The sequence below is a fragment of the Ornithorhynchus anatinus genome, chromosome 11, assembly GCF_004115215.2.
Source record: "Ornithorhynchus anatinus isolate Pmale09 chromosome 11, mOrnAna1.pri.v4, whole genome shotgun sequence".
Classification (NCBI taxonomy): domain Eukaryota; kingdom Metazoa; phylum Chordata; class Mammalia; order Monotremata; family Ornithorhynchidae; genus Ornithorhynchus; species Ornithorhynchus anatinus.
In genome coordinates, this window is record NC_041738.1 from 40,998,254 (window position 1) to 41,018,702 (window position 20,449).

The following is a 20,449-nucleotide window of genomic DNA, read 5'->3' on the forward strand; positions in this document are numbered from 1 at the left end:
TGACCAGGCGGAGGGTTTAGAAACGTGCACCCCGAGGCGGCCGAGAGCCGCGTCTCGCCGGTCACCGTCGGTGGGCGGCGGAACCTCCCTTTTCTCTTGCAGTTACTGGCCACCTGTGAGGACTGTGACCCGGAGATGAAAGCTGCCCTTGCGAGCGGCCAGCAGCCTCCTGAAGACGCGGACTTATACGGTGAACCGTTGCTCTTCTGATCGACCCCCAGGCTCCCGGGACCGGTTCTGCGACCCCAGCCCAGCCCGCGGCCTCTCCGGGGGGCAGGCCGGAGAAAAGCGGAACGCCGCGGCTCGGCGGCCCAGGCTACTTTGTAAATAATTTATTTTAAAGCATAACTCTGGAGCTCTCGTTACACTAAAAAGTGGATTACAAATATCTTTTGCTCGGAGGGGTGGAAGGAGATCAATTATTTAAAATGAGCCGTTCGGCTCTCCCCAGGAAAACAAACCACTGCCATACGGGGGAGCTAGAGAACGAGCCCGAGGAGCGGCGGAAGTTAGATGTGCGGGGAGAACCTACTTCCTACCGACCCGGGGCAGGGGCAGGAACAGGGGCAGGGGAGGAGGGCAGCACGCGGACGGACGCCTCCGCCCATCCCACCGCTGAGAACGATGCCATCTCGTAAGACGCCGCTGCGTCAAACACACGCACGGGGACCGGAAGGAGGGGGGAGGCGAGAGAATTACAGCCCGGTAAGCTTTTTGTCTGAGCAAGCCGAAGCGGTCGCCGCGGTCCGTTCGAAGAACTACGAGAAAGTCATTTAAAAACCCCATCTGAACACCTGGTCTGTACGAGGCCAATCGACCGCACCTCTCCCCCGCCTTCCGGGCTTTCAGGTGGGTTCCCGCTGCGCGATCAGTTCCGGTTTGACTGCCAGGCTCTCCGTGGTCCCTGAGGGGGGCGGTAGGTCGGGGGCCTGCTCGCTCTCCGGCGGTCTGGCTCTGTCCTGGTTCTGGGTCAGGGGGTGCACCATGGACATGTGGACGTTCAGGTTATGGGCCTTCTCGAAGCGCCGCCCGCACTGGTCACAGGCAAATTCCAGTTCCGTCTCCGCTTTGTGCTTGGTCATGTGGTACTTCAGCGACGCTCGCTGCCTGCACTGGAACCCACAGATTTCACATCTGAGAGGGGGCAAAGGGAGAGAAGGACATTCAACGAGGGCAGAGTCCCAGCACGGATCTTCAGGAAGTCACGTGCCCCCGGCTGCCGTTTCGGCCACAGGCACGAAGGTCGCGCTAGGATCAAACCACCCGCGCGTCAGGTTTGGTGCCAGATGAGCGTCACGAGAGCACGAGACGGGCGCTGACACCTCCCCTGCAGAGGGGTAAATGAGGTGCGGTCCCCTCCCAACCTCCCCAGCCGGTTTTTTTTTTTGTTTTTTTTTTTTTTGGAAGAACCAAAGCTAATTTTACGTCAGCGTAAGTCTCCCCTTAGAGTGGGCCAGGTAGAACTCACTGGAGGGGTTTTGCTCCTGAGTGGCGCATCTGGTGAACCGAAAGATGTTTCCGCTGTTTGAACGTCTGTCCGCACTCATCACAGATATAATTTCGTACCTCTGCGAGAAGGGAGAAAAGGGTGCGAGGTGGAAATTCATTTTCCTTCTGAGAGTTCGACCGACCCAGACGGACGACCGTTACGGTTTCCATCCCAGTGTCCGGCCCCCTTAAACGCCACTGGGAGAGAGCGTTTCAGACAACGCTGCTTTGGGTAGGCCAGCCGCCACGGCAGGGGGTCTGATGGACAAAGCCCGATCGGCAGCACAGCCGCGGGCGTTTAATCAACGTAGCCCTCATCTACGAGCCCTCGTTTCCCGTGGAAAGAAAAGTTCCGCCAAAGCAGGCCGCCTGCATTTCAAAAGGCAAAAAGCAGCATGGCCGAGTGGTAAGAGCACAGGCTTGGGAACCGGAGAACCTGGGGTGAAATCCTGGTTCCACCCATTCGTCTGCTGCGTGACCTTGGGCAAGTAATAATAATAATAATAATAGAGGCACTTGTTAAATAATGTTGGCATTTGTTACGCGCTTACTATGTGCAGAGCACTGTTCTAAGCGCTGGGGTGGATACAGGGTAATCAGGTTGTCCCCCGTGGGGCTCACAGTCTTAATCCCCATTTTACAGATGAGGTAACTGAGGCACAGAGAAGTGAGGTGACTCGCCCACAGTCACACAGCTGACAAGTGGCCGAGCCGGGAACGCTTACTCTGTGCCGGGCACTGTTCTAAGCACCGGGATGGATACAAACGGGGCTCGCAATCTTGATCCCCATTTTAAAGTTTAAGGTTACCGAGGCACGGGAGTGAAGTGTCTTGCTCCCGGTCACACAGCAGACGAGTGGCAGAGCCGGGATTGGCAGCCAGGTCCGTCTGACTCCCAGGCCCGTGCTCTATCCACGAGGTACTTCTCTGTGCCTCGGTCACCTCATCTGTAAAATGGGGCTTAAGACTGTGAGTCCCATGTGGGACACGGACTGTGTCCAACCCGATCGTCTCGTGTCTGTCCCAGCCTTAGTAGAGTGGCTGGCACACAGTGCTTAATAAACACCCTTTAAATAACCCGAGGCGGACACGGAGACGGACGAGAGGCAGACACCCACGTACGCGCCTGAGAAGGTGGGCTCGTGCAAAACAGTTGGAGCACCTCATCCCCACTCGGCATGGAATAATAATAATAACGCTGGTATCTGTTCAGCACTTACTATGTGCCGAGCACTCTTCTAAGCGCTGAGGTAGATACGAGGTAATCAGGTTGTCCCACGTAGGGCTTACTTACGGTCTTCATCCCCATTTTACAGATGAGGTCACTGAGGCCCAGGGAAGTGCAGTGACTTGCCCAGGGTCACAGCTGACAAGTGGCGGAGCCGGGATTAGAACCCATGACCTCGGACTCCCAAGCCCATGCTCTAGAGCTCGGTCCAAGAGGTTCCTGCAGCCAGTCACCCTCCTTCCTGAGAGGGGCAGGGAGAAGCCCCCATCACGCCCTCCACCTCAATCTGAGTTCACGACAATAAAAGGAAACAACCCAAGCACGTTATTTAACGGCTGCCAGGCTTCAACTCCCCCTCCGGCCCTGGAAGGCGTCAAACAGCGGCGGCAGAAGTAGAAACCATCTTCCTCCGCTCCCCTCACAGTCAACCTCCAGAGCCCAACCGCCCGAGAAAGGCTGATGTACAATCAGTGGGGAGAAGCGGCGTGGCTCAGTGGAAAGAGCACGGGCTTGAGAGTCAGAGGTCGTGAGTTCTCATCCCGCCTCTGCCTCTAGTCAGCTGTGTGACTTTGGGCGAGTCACTTCACTTCTCTGGGCCTCGGTGACCTCATCTGTAAAATGGGGATGAAGCCTTTGAGCCCCAGGTGGGACAACCCGATTACCTCGTATCTACCCCAGTGTTCAGAACGGTGCTTGGCACAGAGTAAGCGCTTAATGAACACCATCGTTATCCCCGGGCCTCCCACCGGCCCGTGCGACCGTCTCAACTTTTAGAAAGGTTGGAAAGGTCATCGCCGTAGACGCCGTTGGGCTGAGCCACGGGGAGCCTGAAATCCAGCTGCTCCTTTTGTGTCTGTCGTCATCCTTGCCTCTCGTATTTTAGCGTCTCCGTCGTCCTTTGTGTCTGTTGCCACGTCCCTCCCTCTTCATTCTTAGGCTGTGACTATACCTCAGAGTGCTAAGCACAGTGCTTTGCGAGGAGCAAGAGCTTAATATTTGACGGCTCTCACTCCTTTATCTGAACAAGACCCATACTGAAAGCTGAATCCGTGTCTTAGGAGTTATGCCGAGACGGATTCCGTCACGGATGGGTCGAATAAAAGGTTCGGGGCAAGGCCTAGCTTACCTGTGTGAATGAGTTTCACATGGCGCTGTAGGTAGCGGTCTATCATGAACACCTTGTTACAGCCAGGGTGTGGGCAGGGCCTCTCTCGTACCTCCTCGTGATGCTCCTTTATGTGTTTCTACAAGGAGAAAGGCGACGGAAGCCTCAACGGTGGGTGGATCCCCACGGCTGGCCCTAACGCTTCCCCCTCCCGTTGCGGGCAGGGAACGTGTCTGCTAACTCTGTTGTCCTGGACTCTCCCGAGCGCTCAGTACGGTGCTCGGCACGCGGTAAGCGTCCAATAAATACCACTGATTGATTTCAGCTGTCTAATCTGTAAGGAGAAGCTGACCATTCGGCGTAAAAGTCGTGGTTGCTAGTGGCGTGAGACGATCCTCTATCTGGGGCTTGCTCTTTGGACCGTAACCGAATCATCTCTCAATAATCTCCACGACTTCTCAGAGATCTTCCAGGATCTAAATGTCTTCTAAATGATCCAGCGATGGATGGGGCTTCGTGGTTTCTCCCTGTTCTCTGAGTGTGGATTCCCGTTTTTGCCTTTGTCTGCATACTGGCTCTGGTCATCCCAGCGCTTAGCATTCCCTCCCCCTACCGCACCTCTGGTACTGCTCCCACTGAAAAGGTCCAAACCAATCCCTGGATTGGCCTGGAAGGTTCTGGGAACACTGGGCCCCCAGAGGAATTGCACAGGCTCCCCCTTCTGAGATGTAGCGAGGGGCACGGGTAGAACGGGGGGCTCACCACATCACAGAAGCTCAAGTGCAGCCACGACTACTTCACAGATATTGGGCTCTGGTTGCCAAAATTATACTTCCCAACCATCCACCGGGATCGCTACGCCTATCCTCTAGACCCTGAGATTGTTGTGGGCAGGGAATGCGTCGGTTTACTGTTGTACTTTCTCAAGTGCTCCGCACACAGTAAATATGATTAAATGAATGAATCCGGTTACCGACACACATTCCCGATGTGGGAGCCAGAGTCCTTGGAGCTCAGGTTAAGTCCGGGCCGCAAGAGGAACCGGGGCAGGAGGGCGAGGCCGGGAAAACCTGACCCTCGCGGGGCTCCCCCAACACTGCCTACCCCCGGCGGGGGGCTCTTTAATAAACCCCCCGTGAAAAAACCAAAGACAACGCTCTCCTTACCTTCATGCCATCTGCCCCTCGATATACAGCCGTGCAACCCTGGTAAGGACACTTGTAAATGGTGGGTAGCTCTTCCCTGCAATTTGGAGAAATTACAGGTGTCAGCCCCTTTCCCACAGTTGTGTGCAGCCATCACACCGCTGTTCACATCCCCTCTGCCTGCCAACCTTTCACATTTGATCTTCTTTTTCCAGCCCGGTTTGGGTCCTGGCTTCTTGCGAATTTTGGGTCCATCTGACTTCTTGGCTTCTTTGCTTTCGCTCTTCTTAGCAGACACTCTGAAGCAGAGAAAAATTGAGATATTAACCTTGCTACGGAGTTTGATTTGGCATTTCAAGTTTTGCCCATTTTCTGTTAACATCTTATCCGCAAACTTTTCGCCTTGATTCTTAAATTAGGCTGGGTACTTTCTAACCTCATTCAGCCCCGCCACTCTCCCCTCCCCCCGAGATTTCCTATCACAATGTCTGGACTCTCTCCTAGAACCTTCCCATTCGGTTTTATTTCCTGGGCACTCGCTGCCCACAGAGAACTGCGGCAAGTAGTGTGAGAAATTACAAAAAAGTAGAAAGACAAGGGTCCCCATCTTTGTTCCTTTTTCATGTGCTGAGTCTGATGAGCCCGCTGTTGGGCTGGGATTGTCTCTATCTGTTGCCGAGTTGTACCTTCCAAGCGTTCAGAACAGAGCTCTGCACATAATAAGTGCTCGATAAATACGACTAAATGAATGATCAGAGTGGCGGTAACTTCTAATTTTTCCACTAGAGATCTGAAGAACCATATCTGGGCATAGCTCTTTCCCTCCCCTCTAAACAATTTAGATTTCTCGTTTCCCACTTTCAATGAAGCAGCCCGAGCCTCCGTGACGTGGGAAAAAAACGTGACAGAGTGAGGAAAGTCTACGGGCTAGTGGGCGGGTTTAAGTATTGGTCTGCAGGACTCCATTTTTTGGTTGTGGGGGCAGTGATTACATAAGCTTTATATTTTGCTCCCCGATATTCGAAGGGAAGTTTCTTTAGCTTCCCTGGTTTAATGCAGGAGGGTCCCCAGGGCGATTTTTCTTTGCTGAGCGAGGAGGGGCCCCTGGACATCTGTGCCGTTCTCAACGACGCTGGCTCTGAAACCAGAGCATCGGGCAGCTGCGGTCACCCGGTCAGCACACGCTCACCCATCGGACTGATCTGGACAACCACCTCGCTTGGACATTAACGCGAGTGGGCGGCGACGGCCCCTGGAGGTCCGGGCAGACTACCACCATCTGGAATTCGTAAAATGCCTGCACTCTCCCACAGCGTTCTCCCACCGGTATTCTCGTTCTAGTTTCATCACAACCCCGAAAGGCAGGGGTTGTTCTTCCCCATTTGACCGATGAGGAAATGGCGACTCGGTGAGGTTGAGTCACCTGCCCGAGGTCACACAGCAGGCCAGAGGCAAGAGCCGGGACCCGGAACCCGTGCCCTTTCCGTCTGACAGCAGAGGTCACGGAGTCCACCGAGATCAAAGTGTTCCCTCGGACTGTGGAGGCCCGCTCCCTGCTACAGAGGAGCAGAGTGCCAGGTGCGGGCCACTGGGCGACAGGAGAGGAGCCACCTTGCTCGGTGTTGCCGTTTGGCAATCGGGCTGAGTCGAGCCTTCACCGGAGGACGCCCTAGGAGGCCGCAGTCGTTCTGAAAACGACAATTCCCCCGAGCAGTCGGGGGAGCCCGCAGGAGTCTCTGTCCACTTAAGGTCCCTCCACGAGCTGGCCTCGGGTCTTGTGGGAAAGCCACGAGGAACGGTCCGCCAATGGCAACCTAGCAGAAAAGACCTCGCTACCCTGTCACCGTCTTCCGTAACCTAGTCCTGCCTTTCCCCTTCTCTGCTCTGCCCCGCCCTAATCCCGGTCTGCCCCTTATCCACTCACCAATTTCTTCTCCTCCTCTCCAACCCTCCTGTCGTCACCTTTCTACTCTCCTCGGAGAATGCGCAAAATCTCCATCAACGCTATGATCGGCAAGCAATTCCCACTCTGACACTCTTTAGGGTTTTTTTTCACCTGGCGGGTTTTGCCCCAGTCTCCTTACTACCACAGTAGGGATCAGGGCTTTCTCTGTATTAGGAGTGGCTTTTGGCACCCTCCAGGGAGGAGAGGCTAAGGGCAACGGGAGGGTGTCTTTAGCCCAAAGCAGTCCCACGGCGACACGGGTACCGGGAAAGGCAGAAACCAGAGTCGTACACCCGGAGGCACGCCGTCCCCAACTTCTCCCAGTAGCATACACACGACTTACTGGACCTTTGGAAACCACGCCAGAGGAGGGTTCTCAAGGTGACAGAGTGAGTGTGTGTGTGTTCTGGGGAAAAGGGGGGAATGGGGGTAATTACGGCCACAGCCAGGATGCTGCCCCGACTTGATACCCGAACACAAACCCCTTACTTCTTTTCTGGATAAGGCTCAAAGGACTCATCCGAGGACTGGGCGTTCCTCTTCTCGTCGTTTTCGTCCTCAGTCAAGAAGTCTCTAGGAAAGAGGAGAGCTCCTTTAGCAAAGCATTCGCCGTGGAAAATCCCGGCTTCCAGCCAGATGCAGGCCTCAGCCCAGACCCTGCCCTTCTTCACCACTGGGAGGAAAACTGAAATAGGCCAGGGGCATGAAGACTTCCAGCCCATTCACACAGAGAGACCAGCAAGTAGTTACCCAGAGGGAATAGGCCCGTACTGGCGATCGTAAGGTGGAAACCGCTGAGAGGTTCGGGTCCAAGAATCGGTGCCCGAGGGCGGGAATGAAAACATCCCCCCCGCCCCCGACCCGCCGTTACACGGCCGGCCGGAGACCGCCCGGAAGCCACGGCGCCCGAGGGCTCGATGGGCGGCTCTTTCAGGGAGCCGGGGTCTGGAACCCGACGAAGCGGGCGGACCCTGTTCTTAAAAGTTTCTACGATCGGTCACGGGGAGCCGACGGTGCCAGGAATTTCAGGGTACCGGGCCTTCTGCATCAATCGAATGGGTTCTCGGAGCCCAGCTAGGGCAGATTTTGTTTTAACTGGGTTACAGTCCGAGGCTTCGAATTACAAGGCCAGAATGAGGCCGTTGATCCGTGACCCTCGCCTGAAACGCACTGAACCTCGAAGTGTTGAAGCGTATCCAGGTAAGACGGGAAGTTTAAGGACTGGAGGGCTAGAGAAAGGCCCAGGCTTGGTTACTGAGGTCAGGAGTGCTGTTGCCGCAAGAGAACCGAAAAGCAACGCGTGGGACTACCCGCCCCACCCCGCCACCTCCAGTCGGAGGCCCAGAAATGCCCTGGGTTCCTCGGGTCTCTCCACGGAACCTGCAGCTCCATCTCTCGATTCCTCTAACCCCAAGGAGACGCCCCACACTCCTCCCACCATTACAGGGGGCCTCTTATCACCTCCCATCACTTCTACAACTGGGTCGGCCGAGCGATCGATCAAAAGGGGGGTTTCCTCTCTCTCTAAGCAGGGGTCCGAAGTCGGCTTCCTCCTCTTTCGCCTGACAGTGTCGGCGCCCGGATTCAGAGCGACGCCGGGACCTCGGGTCAATCCCCGAGGCAGGAGGAGGCACGGCAGTGGCTTCCGCCGTTCCGTGGGGCTGGCTCACGTGGGCCAATTTAACGGAGGGGACCCAGCCACAAGAAAAAACTGTTCAACGAGCTGGGCTCCCAAGTCGAGGCTTGGGCCCAACGGCCCCCGGAGGTCCTCCCGAGGTAAAAACCCAAGCCAGTCAGGCTCCCAGCTTCGTGTCGACCAAGGGAAGTAATAATGATAACGGTAATGGCATTCGTTAAGCACTCGGTACGTGTCAAGCACCGTTCTAAGCGCCGGGGTAGATACAAGTCAATCAGGTCGGACCCAGTCCCTGCCCCACATGGGGCTCGCCGTCTAAGTAGAGAGAAAAACAAGTGTCGAGTCCCCACTTTCTAAATGAGGCAACTGAGGCTAAGAGAAGATAAGTGACTTGCCCTAGGTCACGTTTCTATTAGTGTCTCTCTCCCCCTCTAGACTGGAAACTCACTGGGGGGAGGGAACGTGGATACCAACTCTTGTGTTACTCTCCCAAGCACTTAGAACAGTGCTTTGCACATGGTAAGTGCTCCATAAATCCTACAAATGATGATGATGACCAAATGATGGAGCTGGGATCAGAACCCAGGACTTCTGACCCCCAGGCCAACACTCTTTCCAATAGGCCACCCCGCTTCTACCCCAGGATTTCCCCACGACGCGATTCCCAGCCCAAACCGCCCCTCGGTGAGTTCAGAGTTCCAATCCCATCTCCACCTTCCGGGCATCGGGGAGCCCGGGGTCGGTTCGGGGGGGGGGGACGGCGGGGAGGGCTACGGAGCGCGGCTCTGGGCTTCCAGTCTTAGAGGGCTGGCTGGGCTTGGGTGCGAAGAAGAAACGTTAAGCTACTTAAACCCACTCTTCTCTCACCCCTCAGAAAGGTCACTGAACTCGTCTTTTACCCGATCATCCAAGATCGACGATGGAACCTGCTTCCCACTCAAATGCCCTGGGAAACAAAAGAAGAAAAGAAAAAGCGCGTGAGCACCACCGAGCGAGCATGCGGCGGCAGAGGCTGTCAAGGGGGCACAATCCCTCCCGCCCTAGGGGCAACGCCAGGACGTGCTGCCAGCCTCTCCTGATCAACTCTGTAACTGGGGACCGATAATTCACCGGACCCTCCCACCCATCGATGAAGGATTTCTTCCCCCGCCCCCCAACCCCTAACCCCCACTCCCCAGGACCCATACAGTCTAGATTTCCCTCACTGGAGATGTATCCACGCATCCCTGCACGGAAATGAAATGACTGGGTTAGCAACTGAACGGGCCCTCTGACTGGTTCCCAGTGAGTCGCTGGACCGATCCGCGTCCACCACTCTTCCACTCAGCCGATCTTCATTCTTCCCAGCGCTCGGCATTCCCGGTTACCCCGGGGTCGGCCTAACTGGAAAACCCTTTCCCCCCACGCCAGAGGCTTCTGGCGGTGTTCTTCCCCCTCCAGACCGTAAGCTCGCCGTGGGCAGGGAACCAGTCTACCAATTCAGTTGTGACGTGCTCTCCGCGGAGCTCGGCGCAGTGCTCTGCACCCAGTAAGCGTTCAAATATCCCTGACTGATTTAATTGATGACTACGGGGCCCAGATCCCACTGCAGCTGCCCCGAAATCTTGTTCCCTGGCCTCCCTCTCCACCTCAGCGTAACCCGGCAGATGGATCCAGTTCCCTTTTTCCAGGCTCAGAGCTTGTCGGGGATTCATGTGATCGGCCTGAATTTCCCTCTCTCCCTGACAGCAAGCGGGTCCCATCTGGGCGTCACCCGGGCGGGCGGACTGGCGGGCCGGCCGGCTGGCCGAGGACCAGGGGATAAGCTGTTAGCCGGGGCCTGTGCGGTGACCCCGGCGGCGGCTAGCCGTTAGCAAGAATCCCCTCCTCCTCCCCCACGTTCCAGGCACAAGGAGCTAATTCTTTCCCCTCTCGATTTATTCAGCCCATGAAATGGGGCTGTGCTCCCTGGACAAAGCGTGGGGGGGAATGGAAGACTGCTTGGGAAAGAAAGCTCTCGAGAGGAAATCTGTCATCTAAAGTTCTGGTTACAAGGGAGATTCTAGAAGAAGGGTACTAACGACGACGACGACATCGAAAACAATACCCGCGGCATCCGCCGAGCGCTTTCCACGTGCCAAGCTCTACTAAGCACTGGAGCTGAGCCAATATAAGCAGTTCGCACTGTCCCTGTCCCACGTGGGGCTCACAGTCTGAGACGGAGGCGCTCTGATCCCCATTTTACAGATGAGGCACCTGAGGCCCAGGGAAGTGCACTGAATTGCCCAAAGTCACACCAGCGGGCAAGTAACAGAGCCGGGATCGGAGCCCAGGCCGGGCCAGGCCCACGCTCTTGACAACGGGCCAGGGGGCGACCCAAAGGAACCGCGCCCGCTTGGCCGAAATCTGCAGAGGCCGGCCAGTCCGAGGGGACCCCGGGCCCCTTCCGGCCACCCACCCGCCCACCGACGCGCTCGCGAGACCGGGTTCATCCACCGGGGCGGAGCGGTCGGCAGCCCCGGCCCCGGGACGCTTCCGGAAGCGGCCGGGGGGGGAGAAACGGGGGGACGGAGAAGGCCCGGGCTCGCCGGAGCAGGACCTTCCAGGCGACGTCCCGGGGCGCCTCGGAGCAGACCGGAGTCTTACCTGGAGTCCCGCTTGGGGGCGGGCCGGCCCGGGGGGGCGGGTTCGGCTCGGGTCCCGCGCGGCTGCCGTCGGAGGGGAGCTGCGCGGCGTCCCTGGCGGGCGGCGTCCGGTCCTCCGGGCCGGCGGGCGCCCCGCTCCCTGTGTCCGCGGGGTCCGGCGGGGCGGGGCCCGGGGGCCCGGCCTCCCCGTTATCGGCGAGTCGCCGGGCCGCCCCCCGCTCCCGCTCCCACTTGACGGCCAGGGCGCTGTCGAGCAGCAAGGAGCTGCAGTCGGAGTCTGCGTTCATGACGTAGTCGTGGCCTTGGCCGCAGCCCCACACGGCCCGGATGATGCCGCGGTACTCCGAGGACAGCACGCTCTGGAGGCTGGGCACCGCCCCGCAGTTCGCCGCGTGCCCGTGCGCCCACCCCACCAAGCCGTGCAGGCACTTGGGGCTGGAGGAGATCAGGTCCGCTGCGCAAAGCCAACAGAAGACGGGGCAGTTCCCCGGCGGGGTTAGGAAAGCCGACGCCCGGCCCTGGGCCAGAGGGCCCGTCCCGAAGAAGCCCCCACCCGCCCCGCGTGCCCGGGCGAGACGCACTTACCTAGGCGGCCTCCCTCTCTGGGCCCGGAGTCTAGCTGATCATCGCTGCTGCCCCTGCAGACGGAAACGGCATCCGGAGGTCATTTCGTTCGTCCATTCGATCGTATTTACTGAGCGCTTAATGCGTGCAGAGCACTGTACTAAGCGCTGGCAAAGTACCATTCGGCAATAGGGAGAGACCATCCCTGACCACAGAGGGCCCACGGTCTGGAGGTGGCGGGGAGACAGGAATCGAAACAAGTAAACAGGCATCGGTGTGAACGGAATTATCGATATAATTCATTCATCACGCCATAGCATTTACTGTGCGCTTACTATGTGCAGAGCACTGTACTAAGCGCTTGGAATGTACGATTCGGCCACAGACGGAGACCGTCCCTGCCCAATGATGGGCTCACGGTCTAATAATAACAATGGTATTTGTTAAGCGTGTACTACGTGCCAAGCACTGTTCTAAGCGCTGGGGGAGATCCAAGGTAAGGAGGTTGTCCCTCGTGGGGCTCACAGTCTTAATCCTCCATTTTACAGATGAGGTCACTGATGCACAGAGAAGTGAAGTAACTTGCCCAAAGTCACCCAGCTGACAAGTGGCAGAGTCGGGATCAGAACCGACGACCTCTGACTCCCAAGCCCGGGCCCTTTCCACCGAGCCACGCCGCTTCTGTGTATATATGGACGTATACCTGTATGCGCATATATATACCTAAGTGCTGTGGGTCGGGGAGAGGGGGGGAAGAGAAAATGAGTGGATCGAGGTGACACGGAAGGGAGGGGGAGCAGAGGAAAAGGGGGCTAAGTCTGGGAAGGCCTCTTGGAGGAGGTGCGCCTTCGGTAGGGTTTTAAAAGGGGGATAGAGTGATTGTTTGGCGGGTGTGAGGAGGGAGGGCGTTCCAGGTCATCGCAACCGGTGGTACGTGTGTTTTGAGGGGGGTCCGGAAGAGCTCGACCTGACCCGGCTGAACGATGATCGTCCCGGCGTGGGTTAAGCAGTCACAAAGTGCCAAGCGCCACGGTAAACACGGGATAATCGGGTCGGACCCAATCCCCGTCCCCACGGGGCTCACGGTCTAAGTCGGGAGGAGAAGCGGTATGGAATCCCCATTTTCCCAAGCGAGGAGAGTGAGGCAGAGGGAAGTCGCCCAGCGGACGAGGGGTGGAGCCGGCACGGGGCCGGGCGGCGGGGCCCGGGGGTCGGCGGGCGGCTGCTGAACCACCTCGCTACGGAGCCCCGGCGGCGAGCGGGGCCGAGGGTGCTCGCCCGCCTCGCCCCACGGGACCGGCCGCCCGAGCCGACGCTGAGCGGGCCCCGGCTGCCCGAGGGACCACCTACTTTCCCCGGGGCTTCCGGAGGCCCCCGGGCGAAGCGTTGACCCTCTGGATGAAGGTCTTGAGGACGCTGCGGCACTTGTAGAACTGGGCGTGGCAGGTCTTGCAGACGAACTGGGGCAGGGCGGGGTCCTGGCGCAGCGGCACCCCCAGCAGGCGCTGGAAGTCCAGGAAGAAGACCCGCTCCACCCGGCGCTGGCTCTCCGAGCTCTCCCCGGGCGCGGGCACCTTCCCGAAGGCGTGACGCAGATTCCGGGAGGAAAACTTGCCGTGGCAGAGGCGGCAGTATCCCGTGCTGAAAGGGCGGCCGGTTCCTGCGCGGGACGACGACAGGGATGGGAGGGCGGGGGGGAGGAGACGGAGGGGAAGGAGGTGAACAAGATGCCTCGGGATGATCTCTTTAGGCCACGAGCGACCCGGGCGCAGAACGTGTCGGTTCCGGCCCGGCCCGGTGGAGCCGAGCGGGCCGCCGGGCGTCAGAGGATTATCTCGGGCGGCCACACCCAGCCCCGCCAGACCCGAGGCAGTTCCGCCACACGAACCGCACCGACTTCTCACACCCGAGTAATACGGCAGGGGCTGCACGGATGTCCTGCTACCCTTCCCCACAGACCGCCGCGGTACCTTGGACCTCTACGGCGCCCTTCTTGTGTTGGCATTTAGGACCCCGCGTGCCCTCACCGTCGCCCAGGACGTTGGGGGCGGCGGGAGGGCCGGGTCAGTATTTGGGGGCCTGGAGCGGACCCCCGCCGCGCCCGGAGTCCCACAGCGGACCAGAAACAGAGGATCCCTACGTGGTCTCCCGACTCCCCATCTCGCGTCCAAACCGGCAAGCCTTCAACACTTCCCCCGGTCGCCGGCGAACAAGACGGGTCCCCGGAAGGACCGGCTTCTCGTCACCTCCCCCCCTTCACCCCGGCTTCGCCCGGGCTTCCGGAGAGGGAGTGGGGTCACCCTCAACTGGCAGGAACCACGGGTGGGCCCGGTCTCTTCACGACGTCGTCGCGGTGGTAAGACCGTATATTATGAGCTTTCCCTGTGCGGAGCACTGTAGCAAGCCCTGAGAAAGTTTACGGCTGCAAATTGGAACCGGACCCTGCCCCACAGAAGACTGCAGAATCTACGGATACGAGTCGGGGGTAAGGGGGAGACCGGAGACGGACTCGTCGGGAGCAGTGAAACATCAAAACACCCTAAAGGACGAAGATAAATCCGCGATACACCTCGCAACTTCGCAGGACGGGTTTCCTCAAATGGAAAAAACAAGGATCGCTGCTGTTTTCCAGCTCTTCCTGGCAGGGATGAAATCAGGACGGATGAGATCCTTGCCTTAGGCGGCCCCTTACCTTATTTCTAAACTAATCCCACCTGAGTCAAGATGATTGATTTTACTCTATTTCTCTACCCGTGCCCGAGAACCAGCCGGCGGGGAATGACATTTTGCATACCGGCAAAATTCTGTTTTTAATCCGCCAGGCTGACGTACGAGGCCCTGGGCCCTTTGGAAAAAGGGTGCGAACCGGGCACCGTGCAAAGAGAGTCAGGACTTCTGCTTCATTTATGAGCAAGGCAAAGCCAAGAAGTCCAGGTTGAAGCCTGGGGTAGAAAAAGCTGGAAGCGGGGACGAAGCTGGAAGCGGGGACCAGAACTGGGCCCCACAGGGAGAAGAGAACAGTGTGAAGGAAAAGACTTGGTTGGGTTTCGTCTTTCTCCTGGTTGTAAGCAAGTCTTTTCCTTACAACCAGGAAAAAGACGAAACCCAACCAAACGGACCCCACTGAGATGCCTGTCCCTCCGCTCCGATTAACTGTCCCCGCTTCGGCCCTTCAGAAGCAAACCAAGTTCGACCACAGTTCCAAGAGGCTGCTTCCAAACAAATACTTTCCTTAGTTACACCCAGCACCTGCAAATGCAGCGGAGGGTCTTGACGGGCCTGTTTACCTGAAGCGTCGAACAGCGTGCTTCAATTCCATTAATTATGGGCTCGAGGGCCAAGTTTTCAAGTCACCGTAGCGTCACTTTTCAGCAAACCGATTTAGATTCGGCGGGAAACGGGAGCCGATCGAAATGAGGAGATCGGGGTCTCGAGGACCGTCTGAGGCATCCTCCAAGTTCCTCAGCGGGAGCTCTGGGACCTATTTAACTACGGGTGGAGGCAGCAGAAACATCAGGGGTCCAGACGCCCTGTGACACTGAGCCCCTTGGACAATCTACTCAAGGGTCCGTTCCTACCTGTTGAGCGAAAAGGCGAAGAGCGCACGGAAAAAGGGTTTTAAAGGTGCCCCACGGGTTTACCGGCGGCCTTGATCCGGGAGGTGAACTGGTAACATGGGGAACTAGGGCAGAGGGATTAGTCGACGCATCCACCAGATCCCCGTGACGGGAAAAGAAACCGGGGAGGCAAGAGGAGGGACGCCAGTCGGGGAAGGAAAAACATGAGGTCAACTACCCTGACCCTGCGGCCGTGAGGGATCCCTTGGGGCTTGGAGAGATCAAGAAGACCAAGTGCGCTCTGACCCAAGAGCTTCCAGGAGGGAGCTCAAAGCCCCCTGATTTTTTTTTAGGAGTACTTCATTTATTCAACTGCATTTACTGAGCGCTTACTGTGTGCGGAGCACTGTACAGTTGCATTTATTGAGCGCTTACTGTGTGCAGAGCACTGTCCTAAGCACTTGGAAAGTACAATTTGGCAGCAAAGAGAGACCGTCCGTGCCCAACAACGGGCTCGCGGTCTAGAGGCGGGGAGACAGACGTCATCCATTCACTCGATCGCATTTATTGATCACTGTGTGCAGAATCCCATACTGAGCACTTGGAAAGTACAATTCGGCAATGAATACAGACAGTCTCTGCCCACAACAGGGTGACGGTCCAGAGGGGGGAGATCAGGCATCATTCAATCGCATTTATGGAGCGCTTACTGTGTGCGGAGCACTGTAATAAACGCTTTGAAAGTAGAATTGGCCAAGAGACAGGGACGATCCCTGCCCGAGAAGGGGGGTCGCAGCCTAGCGGGGGGGTCAGGGCTGAGCAGATACCAGACCCTGCGCAAGGCGCTCACACTCTCCCTCCCCATGTTACTGGGGGGAGGGGACACGGAGGGGGGACATGGAGAAGGGAAGTGAGTTTCATTCATTCATTTTCATTCATTCGATCGTGCTTATTGAACGCTTACAATGTGCAGAGCACTGGACTAAGTGCCTGGAGTGGCCAATGCCAATTACTATGTGCTCTGCACATAATACTGGACGACGCCAAATTACTATGTGCTCTGCACATAGTAAGCGCTCGATAAAAGTACTGATTGAATGAATGACAATTAGGCAACAGATAGAGTCCATCCCTGCCCATACGTTCGATCGTATTTATTGAGCGCTTCCTATGTGCCGAGCACTGGACTAAGCGCTTGGAATGGACAACTGGGCGACAGATAGAGAGCAGCCCTGCCCATTCATTCGACTGTATTTATTGAGCGCTTCCTATGTGCAGAGCACTGGACTAAGCGCTTGGAACGGACAATCGGGCAACAGATAGAGACCATCCCTGCCCAACGACGGGCTCATGGTCTAAACGGGGGGGGGGGGGGGAGACGGCAAGACAGAACAAAAACAGCAACATCATCAAAATAAACAATAATAATAATAACGTTGGTATTCGTTAAGCGCTTACTATGTGCCCAGCACTCTTCTAAGCGCCGGGGTATTTACAGGGGAATCAGGTTGTCCCATGTGAGACCCACAGTTAATCCCCGTTTTCCAGATGAGGGAACTGAGGCCCAGAGAAGTGAAGTGACTCGCCCATCGTCACCCAGCTGACAGGTGGCAGGGCTGGGATTCGAACCCCTGACCCCTTACACCCAAGCCCGGGCTCTTTCATTCATTCAATAGTATTTATCGAGAGCTTCCTATGTGCAGAGCACTGTGATAAGCACTTGGAATGGACAATTCGGCGACAGATAGAGACCGTCCCTGCCCAGTGACGGGCTTAATCCCGGCTCTGCCACCTGTCAGCTGTGTGACTGTGGGCCGGTCACTTCACTTCTCTGGGCCTCAGTCCCCTCATCTGTCAAATGGGGATGAAGACCGGGAGCCCCACGCGGGGCCACCTCATCACCTCGTCTCCCCCAGCGCTTAGAACAGTGCTCGGCACAGAGTCAGCGCCGAACAACCACCACCATCAAACAGGGGAATAAAAATGTGGCCGAACGAGGACAGTTGTGCGGGGAAGGGAGAGGGGGAGGAGCCCCGCCGCCTCTTTGAAGAGAAGCAGCGGGGCTCAGTGGCAAGAGCCCGGGCTTGGAAGTCAGAGGTCATGGGTTCGAATCCCGGCTCCGCCCCTCGTCAGCTGGGTGACCGTGGGCGAGTCGCTCCACTTCTCTGGGCCTCAGTGACCTCGTCTGGAAAATGGGGATTAACTGGGAGCCTCCCGTGATGAGCCCGGATCTCCCCCAGCGCTTAGAAGAGTGCTCTGCACCGAGTCAGCGCTTAGCAAATGCCAACATTATTTATTCTCTGGATCATCGATGCTTAACAGATCGTGAGGACCTCGCCGCGGCGCTCAGAGCGGTGCTCTGCACATAGGAAGTGCTTAGCAAATGCGAACGTGGTGATTATCATTCAGAGAGTAATACATCGGTGGAAATGCGCGGGGAGGGGGAGAGGGGGGAAGGGAGGGCCGGTCCCGGAAGGCCTCCCGGAGGAGGTGGCGGTTGGGGCGGTCCCGCAGTGTCGACCCACCTGCCTCCTCCGAGCCGTCCTCCGTCCCGCCGCCGCCGCCGCCCTCTGCGGGGCCGCCGCCGCCGCCGCCGCCGCCGGCCTCTGCGGGCCCGACGCCGCCGCCCGCGGGCCCCCGCTTCGCCCCCGGCGACAGGAACCGACCCCGCCGGTCCCGCTTCATGGCGCCGCCCGACCCCGCCGCCGCTCCCGCACCCGCAACCCGCAACCCGCGTCCCGCACCCCGCCCCGCCCCGCACGCACCGCCCCCTGCCGGCCCGGAGGACTCGGCGCCGCCGCAACGCCCGGGACGGACACCCCGGCGCCCCCCCTCCCCTCCCGCAGCGCCCCCTGCCGGCCCGGAGGACTCGGCGCCGCCGCCGCCGCCGAGCCCGGGACGGACGCGGACACACACCGCCCCCCTCCCCGCCCGCAGCGGCCCCTAGCGACCCGGAGGACTCGCCGCGGGCCGCCCCCACGCAGGACCGCCCGCCCTCCCTCCGTCAGTCATCCCGTCAGTCGGTCACCCTGTCGGTCACTCTCTCCGTCAGTCACCCTGTCAGTCGGTCACCCTGTCAGTCACTCTCTGCGCCAGTCATCCTTTCAGTCGGTCATCCTGTCGGTCACTCTCTCCGTCAGCCACTCTCTCCGTCAGTCACCCTGTCAGCCACTCTCTCTGTCGGCCACTCTCTCCGTCAGTCATCCTGTCCGTCAGTCACCCCGTCAGCCACTCTCTCGTCAGCCACTCTCTCGTCAGCCACTCTCTCCGTCAGTCACTCTCTCCGTCAGTCATCCTGTCCGTCAGTCATCCTGTCAGTCATCCTGTCAGCCACTCTCTCCGTCAGTCACCCTGTCAGCCACTCTCTCTGTCGGCCACTCTCTCCGTCAGTCATCCTGTCCGTCAGTCACCCCGTCAGCCACTCTCGTCAGCCACTCTCTCGTCAGCCACTCTCTCCGTCAGTCACTCTCTCCGTCAGTCATCCTGTCAGTCAGTCATCCTGTCAGTCATCCTGTCAGCCACTCTCTCCGTCAGTCATCCTGTCAGTCAGTCATCCTGTCAGTCCGTCATCCTGTCAGCCACTCTCTCCGTCAGTCATCCTGTCAGTCAGTCATCCTGTCAGCCACTCTCTCCGTCAGTCATCCTGTCAGTCACCCTATCAGTCTGTCGTCCTGTCAGCCACTCTCTCCGTCGGTCACCCTGTCAGTCGGTCACCCTGTCAGTCACTCTGTCAGACACTCTCTCCATCAGTCACCTCTCCGTATTTCTGGAGCGCTTACTGTCTTCAGAGCATTCACTCATTCAATAGCACTGGACTCAGAGCTCGGAGTGGACAATTCAGCAACAAAGAGAGGCAATCCCTGCCCACACCGGGCTTACAGTCCAGAAGGGCCGGAGGAGGGGACACAGACATCATTCATTCATTCGTTCCTTCAATCATATTTAATGAGCGCTTTATTGTGTGCAAAGCACTGGACTAAGCGCTTGGAAAGCACAATTCAGCAACAAGTAGAGACGATCCCTGCCCACACCGGGCTTACAGTCCAGAAGGTGGTGGTAGGCGGGGGGGCCGACATCATTCATTCATTCATGCATTCATTCATATTTATTGAGCGCTTTATTGTGTGCAGAGCACTGTACTAAGCGCTTGGTAAGCACAGTTCAGCAACAGAGACAATCCCTGCTCTCACCGGGCTTACAGTCCTGAAGAGGAGGGAGACAGACATCCTTCCTTCCTCCCTTCCTCCCTTCCTCCCTTCCTCCCTTCCTTTCTCTGCACTAAGTGCTTGGAAAGCACAATTCAGCAACAGAGACAACCTCTGATCACACCGGGTTTACAGCCTAGATGGGGGGGGGGGCAAGGAGAAAGCCTTCCTTCCTTCCTTCCTTCCTTCCTTCCTTCCTTCCCTTCCTTCCTTCCTTCCTTCCTTCCTTCCTTCCTTCCTTCCTTCCTTCCTTCCTTCCTTCCTTCCTTCCTTCCTTCCTTCCTTCCTTCCCTCCTTCCTCCTTCCTTCCTTCCTCCTTCCCTCCTTCCCTTCCTTCCCTCTTCCTTCCTTCCTCTCTTTCCCTCCTTCCTTCCTTCCCTCCTTCCTCCCTCCTTCCTTCCTCCTTCCTTCCTCCTTCCTTCCCTCCTTCCTTCCTTCCTTCCCTCCTTCCTTCCCTCCTTCCTTCCTTCCTTCCTTCCCTTCCTTCCTTCCTCTTCCTTCCCTCCTTCCCTCCCTCCTTCCCTCCTTCCCTCCTTCCTTCCTTCCTTCCTTCCTTCCTTCCTTCCTTCCTTCCTTCCTTCCTTCCTTCCTTCCTTCCTTCCTTCCTTCCTTCCTTCCTTCCTTCCTTCCTTCCTTCCTTCCTTCCTTCCTTCCTTCCTTCCTTCCTTCCTCTCTTTAGTGTATGCAGAGCACTGCACTAAGCGCTTGGAAAGCAGGATTCAGCAACAAATAGAGGCGATCCCAGCCCACCCAGGCCTTACAGTCTACAGGGTGGGGGGATGGACGGACATAATTCATTCATTCGATCGTATTTATTGAGCACTTATTGTGAGCAGAGCATTCATTTATTCATTCGATCATATTTATTGAGCGGTTATTGTGCACAGAGCACTGTACTAAGCGCTTGGAAAGTACAATTCAGCAACAAAGAGCGACAATCTCTGCCCACACC

General features: G+C 57.7%; 2 protein-coding genes across 4 annotated transcripts in view; one reads left to right on the forward strand and one right to left on the reverse strand.

The window, feature by feature from the left end:
- Positions 1-401, forward strand: part of FANCA (FA complementation group A) — a 64,319-nt gene extending 63,918 nt beyond the window's left edge. For all 3 annotated transcript variants that reach the window (XM_029075048.1, XM_029075046.2, XM_029075047.2), the window contains exon 43: positions 103-401. In XM_029075048.1, the coding sequence (XP_028930881.1) occupies positions 103-210 (108 nt within the window). In that variant the 3' untranslated portion in view covers positions 211-401. The remainder of the gene's footprint in view (positions 1-102) is intronic.
- Positions 318-17,977, reverse strand: ZNF276 (zinc finger protein 276). Its single transcript, XM_029075049.1, has 11 exons — positions 17,818-17,977; positions 13,086-13,395; positions 11,757-11,809; positions 11,173-11,625; positions 9,415-9,493; positions 7,401-7,484; positions 5,155-5,265; positions 4,988-5,063; positions 3,843-3,960; positions 1,469-1,568; positions 318-1,134 (listed from the first exon to the last, which is right to left on the reverse strand). The coding sequence occupies exons 1-11, from the start codon at positions 17,975-17,977 to the stop codon at positions 846-848; spliced, it is 1,833 nt and encodes a 610-aa protein (XP_028930882.1). The 3' UTR covers positions 318-845.
- Between the last annotated feature and the right edge of the window lie 2,472 nt (positions 17,978-20,449).